Source organism: Phycomyces blakesleeanus (assembly GCF_001638985.1).
Source record: "Phycomyces blakesleeanus NRRL 1555(-) unplaced genomic scaffold PHYBLscaffold_15, whole genome shotgun sequence".
NCBI classification, from domain to species: domain Eukaryota; kingdom Fungi; phylum Mucoromycota; class Mucoromycetes; order Mucorales; family Phycomycetaceae; genus Phycomyces; species Phycomyces blakesleeanus.
Window position 1 is genome coordinate 228,212 of NW_017265148.1, and position 18,384 is coordinate 246,595.

At 34.7% G+C, this 18,384-nt stretch overlaps 4 protein-coding genes across 4 annotated transcripts; 2 read left to right on the forward strand and 2 right to left on the reverse strand.

The window, feature by feature from the left end:
• Positions 1–677: 677 nt before the first annotated feature.
• On the forward strand, positions 678–2,496 carry PHYBLDRAFT_114351 (hypothetical protein; the record flags this gene model as incomplete). The annotated part of the gene is made up of 9 exons (XM_018428391.1): positions 678–808; positions 879–991; positions 1,035–1,257; positions 1,357–1,437; positions 1,528–1,603; positions 1,762–1,833; positions 1,930–2,025; positions 2,097–2,345; positions 2,377–2,496. 9 exons carry the CDS (start codon positions 678–680, stop codon positions 2,494–2,496), a joined length of 1,161 nt encoding a protein of 386 aa, XP_018289548.1.
• A 1,178-nt stretch (positions 2,497–3,674) lies between these two features.
• Positions 3,675–4,565, forward strand: PHYBLDRAFT_182029 (hypothetical protein). The gene is made up of 2 exons (XM_018438551.1): positions 3,675–3,796; positions 3,869–4,565. Exons 1-2 carry the CDS (start codon positions 3,743–3,745, stop codon positions 4,304–4,306), a joined length of 492 nt encoding a protein of 163 aa, XP_018289549.1. The 5' UTR covers positions 3,675–3,742; the 3' UTR covers positions 4,307–4,565.
• Positions 4,566–5,874: 1,309 nt separating this feature from the next.
• On the reverse strand, positions 5,875–10,827 carry PHYBLDRAFT_187578 (hypothetical protein). Its single transcript, XM_018439397.1, has 15 exons — positions 10,614–10,827; positions 10,416–10,477; positions 9,983–10,251; positions 9,727–9,876; positions 9,197–9,608; positions 9,064–9,105; positions 8,751–8,948; positions 8,554–8,675; positions 8,329–8,479; positions 8,111–8,248; positions 7,916–8,036; positions 7,571–7,812; positions 7,011–7,506; positions 6,850–6,906; positions 5,875–6,588 (listed from the first exon to the last, which is right to left on the reverse strand). Exons 1-15 carry the CDS (start codon positions 10,752–10,754, stop codon positions 6,118–6,120), a joined length of 3,072 nt encoding a protein of 1,023 aa, XP_018289550.1. The 5' UTR covers positions 10,755–10,827; the 3' UTR covers positions 5,875–6,117.
• Positions 10,828–12,362: 1,535 nt separating this feature from the next.
• On the reverse strand, positions 12,363–13,870 carry PHYBLDRAFT_97900 (hypothetical protein; the record flags this gene model as incomplete). Its single annotated transcript, XM_018444035.1, has 3 exons — positions 12,363–12,866; positions 13,044–13,346; positions 13,448–13,870. Coding segments are annotated over 3 exons (1,230 nt in total), but the record flags the coding sequence as incomplete, so codon positions are not given.
• Between the last annotated feature and the right edge of the window lie 4,514 nt (positions 13,871–18,384).

Here is an 18,384-nt window from a genome sequence, read left to right on the forward strand (position 1 = left end):
TTTCTTTTTGCTGAATTCTCAGGAGTCATCTTCATGTTTGCGTTTCATATTCTTGTTACAGACATTGAGAAAGTGAAGTTCATTTTGATAAAGCACTTGAAATTGAAATTGAAACAATTTTCGAATTGTGCGCCTTTCAAAAGTGTTTTACTGTTTTTATTTCAATTTGGATTTGTATGAAAACCAGATGGGCTTATAATCTGAGTATAAAGTATTTTATTTGACTGACAGTGATATAAGAATTAAGAATTAAGAAAAATAAAAACAGACTGTAGTTTTGACATTACTTTTTTTTTTAAAAAAAAAAAAAAAACATATTATGGCGACAAGTAATGAATCTGGTACAAAAATCACAACAAGCAAACCTCTTTAGATATATATGTCTTTTTTTTTGTTTGTTTTTGTTTTTAGTCAAAGAAACAATAACAATATGTATTCAGCTTATATTAATTAGCACATTAATCATTAGAATTACCATTAGGATTATGAATAGAATCCAACACCTTGATTACCATTTACACATTATTATTACTATTACAGCTATGCTTCTTTTTGTTCTTTCTTTTTGGTGCCTTGAATAGATTTGAATTGTGGATCAATAAGCTGATCATTTATTTTATCATGTTATGTTTTGTTAAATGTACCTATTAATATTATATACATAAAAAGGTGTTGAAATGGACAAGGCCAAGATTGCAGAGGAGTATCAAGAATGGAAAAAGACTGTGCCAATGTTGTATGAAACTGTAGTGACACGGACATTAGCCTGGCCAACATTGACCTGTCAGTGGTTACCTGGTCAAACAATGTATGTAAACAATGATTTATAATAATAATATTTTTTAAAAAAAAGAAAGAAAGACACTTATTCTTATTAGAAAGGATGGTGCTTCCTATCAAGAATTGATGATTGGCACAAATACAAGTGACCAAGAACCAAATGCGCTCTTGTTCCAGACTGTGACATTACCACAGAACAACCAATCCACAGGTAAGAATAAATAGATAAGCAAATAAACAAGAAATTTAACAAGATAGAACAATAGTAAAGGCATCAATTACTCCAAAGCAATCTATTGGACATGAAAATGAAGTCAATCGAGCTCGCTGTCAACCAAACCACCCTTCAATTATTGCCACCATGACAAGGGATGGTGATGTTCTTGTATTTGATAGACAGCTGTCGTTATCAGCAGCTAGCACAACAAATCTAGAATCAGAGCCAATATTGAGATTAAAAGGGCATTCAGGTGAAGGGTAAAGTTGAAAAGAAAAAGAAATGTATACAAATATGGAAACTGATAAGCAATCCTTTTATTTATTTATATATATATATATATATATGGGACTAAATAGATATGGTCTGCAGTGGAATCCACACTCAGTCAAGGAAAATCACCTGCTGAGTGCTGGTTATGATAAAGTAGTGTGCCATTGGTAAGACAAAGACAAAGACAAAGAGTAAAAAGAAGAAGAAGAAGAATATATATATATCTATTAAATTGTATTTTGCTGTGCGTTAAAAAGGGATATTGGACAGACACCAGACGGTAAAGAATTAAGACCTTATCAGACATACGTTGGTCATACTGATTGTGTAGAGGTAAAGAACACGATAGACTAATGACAATGAAGTTAGCAAGAAGAGATATGGATATACTCTATTGTATTATTTAATTCTTACGCATATTTTACCTATCTTTCTATCTATTTATTAACCAATCAATTGACTGATTGACTTATATATATATATATATTTAGGATGTCAGCTGGAGTACGTCAAACGTGTCTTTGTTTGCATCTGTTGGTGATGACAGAAAATTGATGATGCAAGTAAATATATATATATGCGCTAATATCTATTAATAATGACGATAACATTATTTATTTTATATGATTTGTAGTTGGGACACACGTCAACCAACAAAGGCTGTTCAGTGCATTCAGGCTCATGAGGCTGAAATTAATTCGGTTAGATTCCACCCCACAAGGGAAACAATGTTGGCCACTGGCTCAGCCGACAAGGTAACCACAATCAACAATCAACAATATATAAATTTATCTATTTATCTATTTCTTTCTTTGTATTACAATAGACTATTGGCTTGTTTGACATTCGCAAACTAAGCGACAAATTGCACTCGATCGAACACTCTAGTGCTGTTGGTCAGGTTGAGTGGAGTCCTTTAGATGATCCGATTATTGGATCTGCAGCCGGCCGTCAGATCAACATTTGGGATTTGAGACGTATTGGGGAGGAGCAGACGGCTGAAGATGCAGAAGATGGACCTGCCGAGTTAATGGCAAGTACAAAAAAGCAAATAATAAACAAAGAGAGAGATTTGGTATCTCTGTACTAACTTTATTACTCTATAGTTTGTTCATAATGGACATACTGATATTGTGACAGAATTTGGATGGCATCCTACTGAACAGTGGTTGATTGCTAGTGCAGCACAAGATAATAACATTCAAGTCTGGCAAATGGTAGGCTGATTCTAGATTTTACGATTATAAATTTGAAATCTGTGTAAATTTTACTGATTTCTATTTCTCTTAGTCCAAGGCTATCTGTTCAAACGCTGATTCTACTGCTCTTGTGGGTGTTGAATTCGAATAAAAATTGTAGATAAGAGCAATAAATAATACAAGTAATAAAAATGTACCTTTTATATAGATATATATATATATATAAATCCAAAGATGTGTTTGTATTAAGTTTGGACTAAAAATAATAATAATAATGGTAATGGTAAATTTGGCTGATAGAACAAACATCCTTCTCTCTTTCTCCTTCCGCCATCTTTGGCCAATCAAATGCAAGTATCGTCCATGAGTATTTCCCATTAGCCTAAAAATAAATAAATAAACAGATAGATAGATAGATAGATAAATTTATATTTGTGTGTGAATCACTTTTCACTCATTGAATATTAATTTATTTTACCTATCTCTATCTCTATCTCTAACTCTATCTCTATCTATCCCCTGGCGTGCTTTATTTATTTTGACCGAATGAATTGTCTGTTATCAATCAAGTAACAAGTATACAGATTCTTTAATCAAATGTAGTCCAAATTCCATTAGTGTCATTATTCAAGAACCATCAAAATATCCTAACATAACATAACATAAAATAAAAGAGAGATCAATTTATTCAATTGGTGTAAATATCTTGATGTGTATAAAAGGCATATATAAAAGGTATAAGAAAAGTGGGGTAAGTTATCATACATATTTGTAACATATAATATCTATCTATATTCTATATTTTTATTTCTATAATAGAAAAACACGACAAATCCCTAAAATGGTAGTACTGAACGATAAGCACAAAAATCAAGTCTTGTAGGGATCAAGTGACTATTGAAGATTCTTAACTTTCTTACATTTTTTTGGAACGACATCAAATGTTGAAATTGCGACTTTTTTTTTTATATGTTGTATTATATTAGTTTCTCTTCCTTTGGCGTGCTTGTGACGGGTGATTAAGCTATCACTGTAAAAAAAAAAAAAAAAAAGAAAAGGAATTTTTTTTTTCTTTTATTATTTATTTATTTCTATTGGGTCCCGAGTCATAAAGAGTTTGATTTTTGTTATATAAACGAACATCATTTTGCACTCCTTTCCCTTTTGATTTTCTATTTATTTATTTATTTTTTATTTTTAATCTTTTCACCTTCTTCTTTGATTGGACGTCTTTACAAACCACACACAAATATATATATATAAAAATATTATCATGAGTAATCTTAACTGGTGTACCTTTTGCGACAATGCAGTCAGTGCATTTTCGGTAAGAAATTTATACTTGTTATATGTTATATGTTACCATGGTTATTTACTTACCTTAATTATTTTATTTTAGAATTCTCTCTACTGCTCTGAAGACTGCCTTCGCTCAGACGCTCTAAATCGCCACCCTCTATTGGGATACGACTATGCAGAACTCAAGGATTTCCCTCGTTCATCATCACCAACCCTATCCTGCACTTCCCCTCGTTCTCATTCTTTACAATCACCACAACGATCAAGATCACAATCATCTTCTGTACAGTCGACACCAATATCATCTCCAGTTATCCTGTCGACTTCTTCTTGCTCGTCTGTATCGTCTGGATCAACAGTATCGTCTCCAAATATGTCTCCAATTCCATCATACACCTTACCATTACCACAAGGAAAGCCAACAAACTACTCCTTTCACTGTCTATCTCCACCAGCCTTTGACCTCAACCCAATAATCCATCACCACAAGGAAGCCTTTCCCACTTCACCAAAGAGACGAGCCGTCTTTTATCTCTAACTTTTTCTATATAATCTCATCTGTCTTTACATAACATTTTCATCATCATTTTCATCAATCATCTTGGCTTGCATTTCTTACTTTTTACTTGTTATTTATATCCCCTCCCCTATCATTCTCTCTTTTATATAACATATATAATTTTCATCTGTCAAAATAACCAACTCAAAAAAAAATCAATATTCCCTCCCCCCTCTATCTATCTCACAACCTCCTTTGTATATATTTATATATAAATAAACCAACCAACCAACCAACCAATCAGTAAATGAATGTGAATGAATGTGAATGAATGAATTAAAAAAAAAAGTAACTGAAATTTGTATATAATATATTATAAAAAGCCAAGTTTGAAAATAAAAAAAAGTAAAATAAAATAAAAATGTATCCTTGCTTTTTAGGCACGATTTGATTTTCCCTTATCTTTCCTTATTTTTCCCCCTTTCCTCCTCTTCCTTACTCCCTTTTATCTGCCTCTTGTATAAAAATTATTTTAATATATTTTTTTAACCTAACCTTTAGCGTATCTATACAGCTATTCTGTTACCAACAAACACACAAACCAACAATTCTATAATACAATATATCTAATTATCTAATTCTTTATTTATTTATTAGCATTATTACTTTCTTCATAAATGACGTAATTTTAACTTTTTCTTTATCCATTAAATATGGAGTGGGAAAATAATTTATTTATTAGGGTGAGTCAACGTGTGTATGTGAGTCAACGTATTGTGAGTAATCTTGTTTTAAATCCAGTTTCATCATCCGCTACTTCCTTATTTTATATTATATATATATATATATTATTATTATTTTTTAAAATAAATAAAAGAAAATTTTTTTTATCAGATCTTCCAGTCCATCCAAATAGAAACCAATATAAAATAAAATAAAATTTATTTATTTATCATCATCTGCACTATAAATTGAAATTTGTATCATATAAATATTTTTATCTGATCTTTTTTGTTTTATTTATTTGTTTTTTGTTATCAGATCCTTATCCTTTTTATTTTGTTTTTATATCTCAATCCTTTTTGTTCTTTTTTCTTCCATGTTGTTGTTGCCGTTGCTAGGATAATCTATTTCATTATCAAAAAAAGGAAATAATAAAACACAGCAAGTATATATGTAAAAAACAAGGGGGAAAAAATAAAAATAAAAAAAAAATTAAAGACTGTGGTTGTCTCCGCCCAATCTTCTTTTTTTCCTCTTTCTTGCCCCATCTAAAATCTAAAATCTAAATCTCTCTCTCTATATATATATGTTTTTGCCTCTTCTTCTCTCAATCCCCCCCCCCCATTTTATTTTTTTCTTTTAAATCCGTAATAAGTCTAGACCCCTATTATCTCCTTTATTTCTTTTTTTTTATATTATAATATTATTTTAAATTAAATTAAATTAAATTAAATCAAATAAAAAATATACTGTATCTTATCATATTATATTATTGTAAAGGATATGAAACAAGGCGAAAAATATACTATATATGTAGAAAACGCCACTTTATATCATCCATAGCAACAGAATGATTATTAATATTAATACATCGATATATAGATATTTAAAGAAATGTGTACATGTTTGTATTCAAGGTATAGTGAGTAATACGCCCATAAACCCATTAACTAAATATATAGTTGTCATTTGTTTGTTAATATGTGAATGAGTGGGTAAGCAAGTAAGCAGGCAAATAAAAATATGAATAGATTTTTTTTTTAGGTTTGTACTATGTGAAATAACGGGATATTCCCTTTTTCTATCTTTTGGTAAGGTCAGGCCAAGTCAAGTCAAGTCAAGTCTATTCAGGTCAAAGTGGCTGTTGTACTGAGACGCCGACTACTGGATTGGCCAAGGCTTCCCTGCACAGTCCGCTCACTGGATTGCCGTCTGGGCGAGTGAGACGGTGGCGGAGCATGTCCATCTTTGGCGGGGACAACTGACTTTTGAGCCTCCAAGGTATCTGAGTCATCCTCATCCGACAATAAACCACCAGGACGACTGTGGAGATCATTATGATGATTATTATTAGGACGACTACTTGAATTCAAATCAGAATTGATGTTAAACGAGGGCTGGCCAGTCTGAATGTATGTCTGTGGATTGGATTTCTGGTTAAAGCATCTCTGCCAGGTCTCGACAGCCTTGAGATCCGGAACCTGGATGTACATATCGTACAAGCCCTGTCCCTTCACCTTGATTACATAGTCATTGAGCTGTGCCGAATGAATGGCTGCCTGAGCATACGCTAGAACAGTTCCTTTTCTAGTCTCTTGCTACACAACAAATTATTAGTATTTGAAATTACACATGCATACATATACATATAATTAAAGTTAGAATTAGAATTAGAATTCTTTTATCCCTTTCTCTATTTTAGTGCAACATATTCGGCATGTATTGTGTCGATGGCGTGCTTAATTTACAATACACATTATACCATATACCATATACATAGGTATATACAAAAAAATATACATATATGTGTAGATCCCTTACGAAAATATATAAAATACAAGCTATTTTTTTTTACTTACCGAAAAGTATGAAAAATACCCAAGCCAGGGAAATACCATGATGTGCTTCATCTCCCACTGAGACAAAAATGGAAAATATCGAAACACTATACGCACAGGCATTTCTCCCTTTTTTTTTTATTAAGTCTTTCGATGAATATAGAAATGAATCAAAAACTCACCTCGTGAACCTCTACACAATTGGAATCTCCCCCAGAGTTCGATAACTCTAGGTACGCACTGACTATACTTGCCTTTCGCTGTTCTGCCTGGGCCGGATCCAGTAGCCCCGAGTTATCAGATGCCAAAAGTTGATCCAGGCTGATCAGTTCACCAACATTTCCGTTTCCGTTACCACCATAGATATTGCCACCACCACCACCAATTCCACCAGTGTTACTGAATCCACTAAAGCCATCTGTTGGCTGTACACTCGTACTATTAAACACAGACTGTAATATGTTGCGTTGCTCGACCTCCTTGGCTTCATTGTTGGCCGCCTGCTTTTCGACTGTTCTCTGTTTATAGAATGCTTGGAGTTTTGGAACAAACAGTATCAAGAGCGAAAAGGTCGTTGCCCATAAGATTGTTATGACTGTTATGTAATACTTTGTGAAAAAGTCTGCCATCTGGTTCAACCCAACTGCAAATCCAACCAGGGCAGAAAATAGAATATTACTAACAAATAAAATAAAATAAAAGTTAATTGATTGCTTGCTTGTTTGAATATCAATGTACTTACTAGACAGATAATCCCATCTGACGACACTCATTGTAATGAGAATATTGTCTACCGGCCAATCGGGTTTTGTAGGCAAGGTAGGTCGCAAAGACCAAGAGAAACATGACATAGATTCCCATCAGGCATGAAAAAACAATTTTATAATCTGACTGTGCCTGGCACTCCCAGTAGTAAACCGATACAGATACAGCAACCATTGTTGGAGTAGGTTTAGAAACAATCAAGCCTATACACAAGATGATCTATTGTGTCACCAATTGTAGAAAATTGAAATCATTAGTACCAACTCTTTCCTTTCTTTATTTCTTTACAGTACATATTACAGATTTATTGTATGAACCTTACCATGTCAATTCCAACCACAACAGATACGGTCTTTATAAGCTGTAGGTCTGTAATAACCGTTCGAGAAATAAATATATTATTAAAGATTCGGTAGATACGATAGTTCTTTGCAATCATATTTCTGTAGATTATTATAATTTTTGTTATTTATTTTTATTTTCTAATTGTTTATCTACATAATGATAATATCCTTACCCTAGAACTAACAAGAATCCAAAGTTGAATACCAATGGTCCAGCAATACAACTCGTCTGGGTTGGTGTACCGATCATGAATGTTACCGAAAGATACGTCAAAACAAATCCAACCAATTCAAAGCAACAAAACAAAGGACTTTTTATATACATATATTTTGGTTTGTTAGAATATTATCAACCGCTTCTTGGCTTTTGTTTTACTTTACTTTACTTTACCTTGATGCCTTGAAAACCTCATGCTTACGAAACGTAACAACCAATCCAAATACAATGAGTGCAAAGAATATACCTGTGGCTGCAACAGCAAGAATGGCATGTGCAACTGGAGAAGACATGTCTGGATTGAGTGCTGTAATTGCCGGGGAATCTGAAGGAGGCTATATAATCAAAATAATAATAATAATTAAAATCAAAATCCCAATAATAAATATATAAATATACGAAAGTTTGCCTTTGAGGTACCGTCATGATAGATCGGAGAACTTGTGAGTGTCAAGACACCTCCCACACTCTGGCCAATGACAGCTTGATTTCCGTGTTGAAGATTATAGATACGATAGTTTCTAACAAAAAGAAGAAGAAGAAAAAAAAAGATTAATCATGACATTTGATATACTTGTGTATCCGGACTCTCTTACCCGTTTGTTAAATCTCCATTAGAATCATACACCATTGGTCCCTCAGGTCCTACATAGCCTACGTTAAAGGCTGACGGCAAAAGGTATTGGCCAAGTTCACCAGACGCAAGTTGTTCAAGAGCGTAGGATTGATTGGAAATTGTATTCACAGTATGACTGAATCCTTGGGCCATTACCATCATACATGAATAAGCTAGACTAAATAAAATAAAAGGCATAATTATAATTAGAGTAATAGTAGCATTATATAAGATATGTGGGTGGACTTATTACGAATCGTATCTAGATTTGTGTCTTTATTGATGTAGCGTACCCTTCATTTGTAGTTATCTTCCGTTGACCAGCAAACGGATATCTATACAGTTGTAATAGTAGCAATGATGTCCAAGATCAATATAAGCACACTCATATAAATTTTAATTAAGATCCACTTATCAGTTACTCACGCAGATGGATCGAGCGCGGACCAAAGATCCAGAAACGATTCAAAGGGTGGGTATCCATATAATGTCAGCCAGTTGTCAAACATAAACAGACCAGAGAACGTCTGATTGTAGTCGATGGCCCGTGTGGTGTTGTGGTTGGCATTGTGGGCCTGGATTGAATCCGACAGACTGTCACTGACTTCGCCCATCAGCAACCAGGCATACTCACTCGACATCAAGCCCATATCTGCCGCAGTAATCATCAGGTTGGCCAGTGGGTCACCCGACGCCGCAACAATCATAATCCGTGTTCCGGCCGATGTCATGCTGGTCAGATCACTGCGGATAGTCTCGGTTCCTGTCAAAGGAATTGCGTGGAATTGAGTGATCTGGAGGTGAGTAATACCAGCCTGAACCACGGCTCTTTGATAGACTATAATGTTTTATTGAGTATATAAAAGTAAACAGAATCATTGTTATTATCAATCGATTGATCAATTAAATGCTTGTGTAGGTGCTTGTATAGTTGCTGTAGAGAGGAGAAAGCTTACATTGTTGACCAAGTGGGTCGTCTGTGTATAGAACACCAATCTTTGTCCAGTTTTGAGCTGCTGCAAATGAAAGCATGACATCGGCAATAATAACTTGGGTAGGAATTGTTCTAAAAAAGTACTTGTACTGTGTCTTGTCCGAAAAAGAAACTTTGAATGATATATACATAGTGAAGAATAAAGAGAAAATTTAATACACATACACACACACACACACACATATATATATATATATATATATGTAGATGCTACATACTTGCACTGGCAGTAAATGAACATTGTGGAATTTCTAGTGTACTTGTCATGATTGCACTCAGACTAGTCCATGAACTTGATATATCACCAATGACTCCAATTACACCCTGTTGCAATAGTGTGACCGACGCATAAACGGCATCAGTAACGGCTGTCTGTTCCGCTGAATCCTGTGGAAAAGAGTCTCGCTCGATCAGGGTAATGTATGCACCAGGAATCAAACCCTGTTCATTGATGTCGTTTACAGCCATTCGAATAGCAGACATACCACTAATTTTATATATATATATTATATACTGCTTGTAAGTACAAACTATACAATATATACTATACACAACATTATGTATGATTTGTGCTTGTGCTTGTGCTTTGTGCTTTGTGCCTGTGCCTGTGCATTTAATTTATATATATGTAATAAGAAAAAATTAACTTACCCCCACACAATCTGGGCTGTGAAATTATCATCTGTTTGACTAAACGGCAAAAGAACACCGATCTATAAATGGCAACTTGTCATGTTAACCCAGAGTTGAATGTTGGAATCAAGTTTGCATATATGCAAGTATATAAGTACATATTTTTGTACTGTATTGCCGTGCTGTGCTATATAATTTTGTTTGTTTATTGCCTGCCTTTAGTTCGGTTTTATTAGCCGTGTTGAATCGTGGTGTGATTACGACGGTATTGGAATCTACTTGAGTCAGTGTTGTGATTCCATCGTCGGCCAACATTCTTCCAAATGCCATTGTGGCATTGCTTGTTGAAATGTTCATAAAAAACAGAAAGTAATGATAGTAATAGCAATATCAATAGCAATAAAAATAACGTATATATATATTTAAAAGAGAGAGACAGAATGGAGAAAAGAAAGGAAATAAGAACAGAAAAGGGGAGGGGGTGTAATATTGCCAAGGCTCAGAAATGACTATGTATGTATGCCTTTAGTATATGTATAAAAAGAGAGTGAAAGTGAAAGAGATGGATCTTGAGGGATTTACTAAATAATAATATCAATAGTTAAATGAACGAATAAACGAATGAATGAACAAAAAGAAGGGGGTAAAAAAGGATGATCGATTGAATAATTAAAGGAGGTTGATTTCTTCTTTAAGGTGATTATGAATAATAGTATTAGTACTACTTTTACTAACAGTAACCGCAATGGTTACCTTAATGGTAAAGGCAATGATAATGCAAATTACAAGGAGTTAAAAAGTCTTTTAAGAAGAAGAGTAAAAGCATAAGAATACAATGGCAATTATGATAGTGGTAGGGATTACCCTTTTGCTGTTGCTATTGTTACTGGAACAATGAATTGAAACAATCACACACAAGCACGCACAAATTTGTACATAAAAAGGGTGCACAATTAATTATTATTAATGGTTGTGCCTTTTTTTTTGCACGATTTACAAGAAATCTCTCCTTAAAATGTCTTCTTTTAAATGTGTGTGTTCACTTGTACTTTGCACGTTTAATCAATTAGGTTGGACATCTTTAAGTACTTGGTTACAACAATATTAATGAAAGAAATAACAGCAGTAGAAATTGGCAATATATTTTTATTAATGGAATCGTATAAAGAGGAGAAGAAAAAAATAAAGAAGTATAAAGAAAGAGATTTCTTTAATTTTATTTCCTGCTCTTTTGTATTACATTACTACATCGATTCCTGAACGCGGTGTGATGGGTTGGTGGTGCATCTTACTATCCAATATTTCCAGCCAATCTTCTGGAATACTTGGCACAACCGATCGCTCTCCTGCATCTCTCTCTCGTTCAGCTCCTCTTTTTTGCTTCAGAGCTCGGTAGATTCCTTCGGATAAGGTGTGTCGAATAGGTACTTCTTTTTCCATTTCCATTTCCATCTCCATTTCCATCTCCATCTGTTGGCTTATTCCATTCAAGCTACTGCTACCCCTCCTATTAACATTCTTAACGTTTGTACCACTACCAATACTATTGTTTATATTATGGTGACTAGCCGTTCGCTTTGGTGTGCTGGTAGGTAAAGTGAATGGTAGCTGAAAACTGGAATCCCTCTTTTCGGCAACCCACTCTCTCGCACTTTCGGCTTCATCCTTGTCTTCGTCATTTATTATATACCGTTCCTGTTCAATTGTTTCATCAGATGGCCCAGTCACTACCACGTCTTCGGCTGTCTCCGTAGTCTCTCGAGACATCATCAGCAAACTTTTGATGCTCGAAATACTATTCGGCCGAGATCCTCGGCTCTGTCGGGCCACACTCGGCATACCACTCGACAGAAAACTGCTGCGTCGGGAAGCAGCCTCACTCTGTTGTCCACCTCCATTTGTACCTCCAGATCCACTTCCACTCCCATTGATTGTATGGTTGCTTTCACTTGATTGACGCCTTAATGACTTTTGATAAACAGATCGCACCGTATCTTGCGCAATCTGCATAGCGTACTTTTCAATCTCGTCCGGTAAACGTGTCTCGGATACTTCATAGCGGTACTGCAGCACACACCTTTTGATTTGGAGCGGATTCAGAAGGTCAAAGGCCTTTGTAGTCTTGACAAACAGCTCAAGGTCATCCAGCTGAGATACACACTGCAAAAGCTGGAGCAGCTGGATCAGTGGCCCAAAGAACGGACCGACCGCGCCATGGAACCCGTTGTCGTGCACCCACTCCTCCACAACCGACAGATTCATTCGGATCTGGAGAGCCTTGGACCGGCAGACATATTTCTTGTTCATCAGGATCCGGTTGAACATCTCACATGCAAAGAAATGGAAAAACTGGGCGGTTGCCTGGGCAGTGATGAGCGGATGGACTTCGTATGATCGAAATACATGCAAGATGGATGTGAGCATGGATGTGATTGAATTTGGGGTCAATGTATGAGGCAGATATTGTTGCTGTTGTTGTTGTTGTTGTTGTTGTTGTTGTTGTTGTTGTTGATTATTATTATTACTGTTGTTGTTATTACTTTTATTGTTGCTATTATTATTATTATTATTATCATTATTACTATTGTTATTACTTTTATTATAATTATTGTTATTGCAGCTATTGTCAGAATTCATTGGTTCGACTGTCTGTAGTAGGTTATTTGTAGTAGGCTTGCGTGTGCGTGATCTGCGGAAGTAGCGAGACCAGTCATCTGCAAAATCAACCGGCTCAAGCCCGGTTATCTGCTCGTACTCCAACATTGCAGGCTCTAGGATCTTGTCCAGTCGCTGCTCAGAGTCTTTGACCAAGAGTGTGTAGGTTTCGGAAATCAGCTCGGCAATGGCAAGTTGGTGTTCTGCAGTCGCAACCACCAATCCAAAATCCTTTTTGAGATAAAATAGTAGCTGTGATAGATTGGAAATCCAAAACACCAGCATGTGGATATCCTTTTCTGCCATCTAAAAACGAAGCACAGATGGTTATGTTTTTATACATGTATACAGAACAAGCAGAAATCATTGTAGATTCGTATCCATATTTTGCCAACTATCTTTCTTACCTTTACAACCATGGCTATTTTGGCTACGGATGCTCTGAGAAAGGTCTTTAGCAATTCTGCAGTCGATACATAATGTGCATATCTAGCACTGAGGAAAACAATGTTTGCAGGCACCCAGATTTCTAGATGAGATTTGGGTTGCTTGAAGCCAATGATCGCTGTATTCAGGATGGTCTCCATATCGTTTTCGGCAAACACAAACATCTGGTCAGGTAAGCAGACGTCCCATTTGAATCGATGGACTGATTCCCAGATTGCTTCACACATCGAAAGGTCTTCATCTTCACTATTTGTACAAGAACCAAGGTCCGAGTCATATGTATCCGATGTATCTGATGTATCTGATGTATCATCATTGGTGTTGTTTCTGTTGTTGCTTTCAAAGGTTGTTTGAACAAATTTGGGTTTGTACTGTTTTTCTTTTCCTTTTTCCTTTTGTTGTTGCTGTCGTTTTTTTACAGGTGTCTGTGGCTGTAAGTTTTCTGGTGTTTGTGCTTGTGCTTGTGCTTGTGCTTTTGTCTGTGATTGAGCCTTTGATTTTGTCCTTGTCTTTGCTTTTATTTGTGCGGAGAACTCTGATTCTGATTCTGATTCTGATTCTGATTCTGATGTTGATGTTGATATTGAAGATTCTGAAATTGATAATGATTTTGATGCTGATAATGATTCTGGTATAGATTCTGGTACTGATATTTGCTTTTGTTTCTGTTTCTGTTTTTGTCTTTGTTTTTGTTGAGAATCGGCGAGTTGGTTGTTCTCTCCGGATGAGTTGCGTCTGATTTGTTTCTTGTTTGTGGGGGTTCGGGAACCTTCTTTGTGAGACAAGATGGTGACCATGGTAGGATTTGCACCGTCTACAAAATCAGCCGCAGTTCGTCCTCGCGCTGATTTGGTGGCAAATGAAGCACCATTTTCCAATAAGATCTGAACTACTTCGGGATGATTATTTGTAGTAGCCCACATTAAAGGAGTCCAACCCACTTTTTTTTAATAAATACATAAATAAATAAAATAAAGCGTTGTTATTATTATATAAAAGAGAGAGAGAAAAATGATAAAGAAGATGAAGAATTGAATTAAATTGAATTAAATTAAATTAAATTAAATTAAATTAAATTAAATTAAATTAAATTAAATTAAATTAAATTAAATTAAATCAAATCAAATAAAAGGATATATTAATTCATTCATTAATAAAGTAAAATTAATACATAATTCAATTCAATTCAATTGTGGATGCATTTGATACTAATGACAATTATGATCAACAAGGACAAGAAGAAAGAAAATAAAACTTCAAAACTTACTTTTGTCTTGGATATCAACTTTGGCTCCAGCATTGAGTAGAACGCGTGCAACGTCTGGTTTTCCAAAACAAGCTGCATAAATCAGTGGAGTGGTACCAACTGTATCGTCGTCTGAACTGTCGATGTTGAGAAACGGTCTGAGTCTTGTGTCTGACAGGATTTGGCTGACAAGAGAAGAATCTCCCTGCGAGGCGGCTTGTGCAAGAGCCCGAATCACCCTGGCTGGAGAGAGATTCCAAGTGTCGACAATGTCATTGATTGAGTCTTCGATTGTGTACAGATCCAGGTTGTCTTGCATGACCGATGTTGCTGTGGATGAAAAGGTTGATTGAGATGAGAGAGAAAAGGTGGAAGAAGTGGAGGACCAGGAAAAGGTATTTTGACGAATCTTGTCATGTTGAGTTCTATTATTGCCAATATTTTGCTGTCGCTGTTGCTGTTGCTGTTGCTGTTGTTGAGCAGGTGAGTGGGAGGAAGTCAAGGTAGATCGTTGTGTGTTCATGACTTGTGACTTGGTATAATGATACTGATTTTGTTTTTTGGGTTTGGTTTTGTAATAATGGCAGTAGCGATAGTAATGGTAATAATGGTAATAATTGTAGTAGTGAGTTAGAGAGAGAGAAGAAGAAGAAGAAGAAAATGAGAAAGAGAAGAGGGAATTTTTTTTTGATATATCCTTCTTCTTCTTTAAAGGTGTAGAAGAAAACTAAAATAAATAAATAAATAAACGCGCTCTCTTTAAAGAGGTTTGTTTGTTTGTTTGAGCAAGTAAGTAAACAAGTGAGTAATAGAGGTAGAAGAAGAAGAAGTTAAAGAAGAGTAAAAAAAAAGAAAAAGGGGAATAAGAAGGAGAAGAAGAAGAAGAAGAAGAAGAAGTTGGTGAACTAATGGCTTGGTTTATTTGGATTTTGTGAGTATAAAATGTTAAGCTATAGAGTTGAATTGTGATAATGTACATTTAGTATTATACACATACACACTAGGGAGATGTACTCTTTTCCCCCCTCTTTTGGGGGGAGGGTCCTTCCCCCTTCTCTCTTTTTCATCTGGGGGGATGGAAGGAGTTAGAGGAGAGTAGAGCCCCTTTAATTCTATGAACAGTTTTATATAGCACATCCCTAGGGAAAGTTCACATTCTATATGTCACAATTGTTAAAATTAATTTTATCATTACAATGCTACTACCTCTTGAGTCTATGAAAATCAATTATGTATGTGAATTGAAAATATATATACACAGATAATAAAAGAGAAATAGATAAAGGCTGCACATCACGTGATGTCTTAATTTCCTAGCAATTTTTTGTTCTTAAAAAATATACGAGGAATGGGACTTGCCCACATGGTTGAAGAGATGAAAAGGGGGATGTTGTTGTATTGATAAAAAAATTTTTTTGAGTAGAATATATTGAGCTTTGTTATCACAGAAAATAGTAAGGAAAGAGTTTTTCAATATAGATTTGATCCACTTTTATATATTCATATAATACTAATGATACTATTGACTATGGCGATGAAGTGAATCTCTCTATCTATCTTTTTTTTTATATGTTTTGCCACTGTCAAAGACCAAAGCTTTGACTATCAATAGATAAAGTAAACTATATAGTCTCTCTATATACATACAGAAGAATGATAACAGTCTATTTCTTTTAGAGGAAACAAATCACAGATTACAATAGTTGCGACTTTATATTCTTTTCTCTATTTATTGGCCAGGGTAGATACTCAACTGGAATAATATATGGAATTGATATAGATATATTTTTAGCCTGTGCACGCAACAGCAGTTAAAGATCAATTTGCATATACAATATATATATATATATATATATATATATATGTAAAGCTATAATCCCAAAGTCTCAACACAGCACTGTCTCTTGGTCCAATACAAACCTTTATCATTCAAGACACTCCTTACTTACCTTGTTTAAAGGGTAATTGGGCAATTACCAGCGTAAATAAAAACACGCATTATTCAACTCTTAACTATATTGGTATTATAATTAACCTCTTTTAACTCGAAAGACCAACCTTTAACCCCTTTTCCCACCTTTTATTTATTTACTTAATTCATTAATTAATTCAAATCAAACCACCACTGAGAATTGATACTTGACAAAATAAAGGTGTTTAAAAGTCTATTTTCAGATCCAACATTTATTCAGTGATAAAGACAATAAAATGTAAAAATTAACTCTTGCTATTAGTATTAGTATTAGTATTAGTATTAATATCATAATAATTAATCCAAGAGTGAGAAAGTGTTCCCCACCAGTATATATACTGTATATTATGTGCGTCTGTCTTGTAGATCATTTTCCTTACATTCAAAAGTGATCCCTTGGATTATCTTTTTTTTATTTTTTTGGACTGTTATCGTTAAACTTAAAAAACTTGCTGACTTTTCTGCCTCGAGTCTTTAAGAATCTACAATCCGAGGGACAGTGGCCTGTATAGATACAAAGATAATGTGCCCTGACTAATGGACCCTCCAAACATATTGCCAACGTTTCGATGCCGTCCTCGTTATTTGGAGGAATATCATCAACCAGGCGAGCGATAAGCGTAGTATTACGATTAAGAATTTTTTTGGGAACACTTTTATAGTAAAGAATACATTGTCTTGATGTAGTAACTTGAGTCGAGTGTAGGTCATATCGATAAAATGACACCCTGGTGTGAAATTAATAGATCCAAGTTTCTACAGCAAAATGATATGTAACGGAGTACATCAGATCTAATAATTGAACTGGTCACTCTAAATTTCCGTAACCTATGTCTTCTTGCATCAGTCAGAACATTGAAACTAATATCGATATTAACATGAGACTATAAAGGTGATTGCCAGGATATCCTTTCATCAGTAATGGTGAAATATCCATGATTTTTAAGGATTTGACTTTCAAGTCGGTCAGGGTCTCATTTAAACTATTAGAGCTGATTTTCACAAAAAAAATAATTACATAATTTACGTTATCACCAGAAAATCTGCTGTAGGCTACCGAATTGTGTTCACATGTAGAAGTCCCAGAGATATCTTAAAACTAGCAATATTATCCTAAAAAAAAATCAGATATTCTGAGGAAGACACCACCTTGTCTCCAATATATTGTTTACTTGGATGCTCAAATGGATTAGTCCAGGTTCTGAGAAAGAGATACGATATTAGCTCTTTCTTCTTCAAAGTCGACTCTTTTATTCCCTGTTGTTAGTTGGAATCTCAAGGTTAAGATATTTACGAGCAAAACAATATAGTCACTAATGATCTGTATGCTCGGATAGTATCCTTAAAAACTCTGTGCTCTTTGGTTATGAAACTTGTTTCATATGTCGAACGTTAGTTTCAAAAAACAAACAAAAACTTCAATGATCCAGAAATTATTTCCATGTGCTTGAGATGTAGAAAACGTGTGCGGATAGGTTCAAAGTCAATCAATTTCAATGTTGGTTACGGATTGTTTGCAATTTATGGTACCTGGATTCTCGAGGTGGTGGGTACCAAGCCTTACAGACACAATATCACGAGGCTATGTCTTGGTTGCCCATAAAGCGGGCGATATTGAAGAATAAGAAGTTATCTTATAAGAATATTAATAATAATAATAAGACACT

Bases quoted from the DNA above. Each gene is read 5' to 3' on its own strand.
- PHYBLDRAFT_182029 (XM_018438551.1), top strand. From the start codon at position 3,743: ATGAGTAATCTTAACTGGTGTACCTTTTGCGACAATGCAGTCAGTGCA. The intron at 3,797-3,868 runs GTAAGAAATTTA...ATTTTATTTTAG, and splicing joins ATGCAGTCAGTGCATTTTCG to AATTCTCTCTACTGCTCTGA.
- PHYBLDRAFT_187578 (XM_018439397.1), bottom strand. From the start codon at position 10,754: ATGAACATTTCAACAAGCAATGCCACAATGGCATTTGGAAGAATGTTG. The intron at 10,478-10,613 runs GCAGGCAATAAA...TGCCATTTATAG, and splicing joins CTAATAAAACCGAACTAAAG to ATCGGTGTTCTTTTGCCGTT. The intron at 6,907-7,010 runs GTGAGTTTTTGA...TTTTTGTCTCAG, and splicing joins ATTGTGTAGAGGTTCACGAG to TGGGAGATGAAGCACATCAT.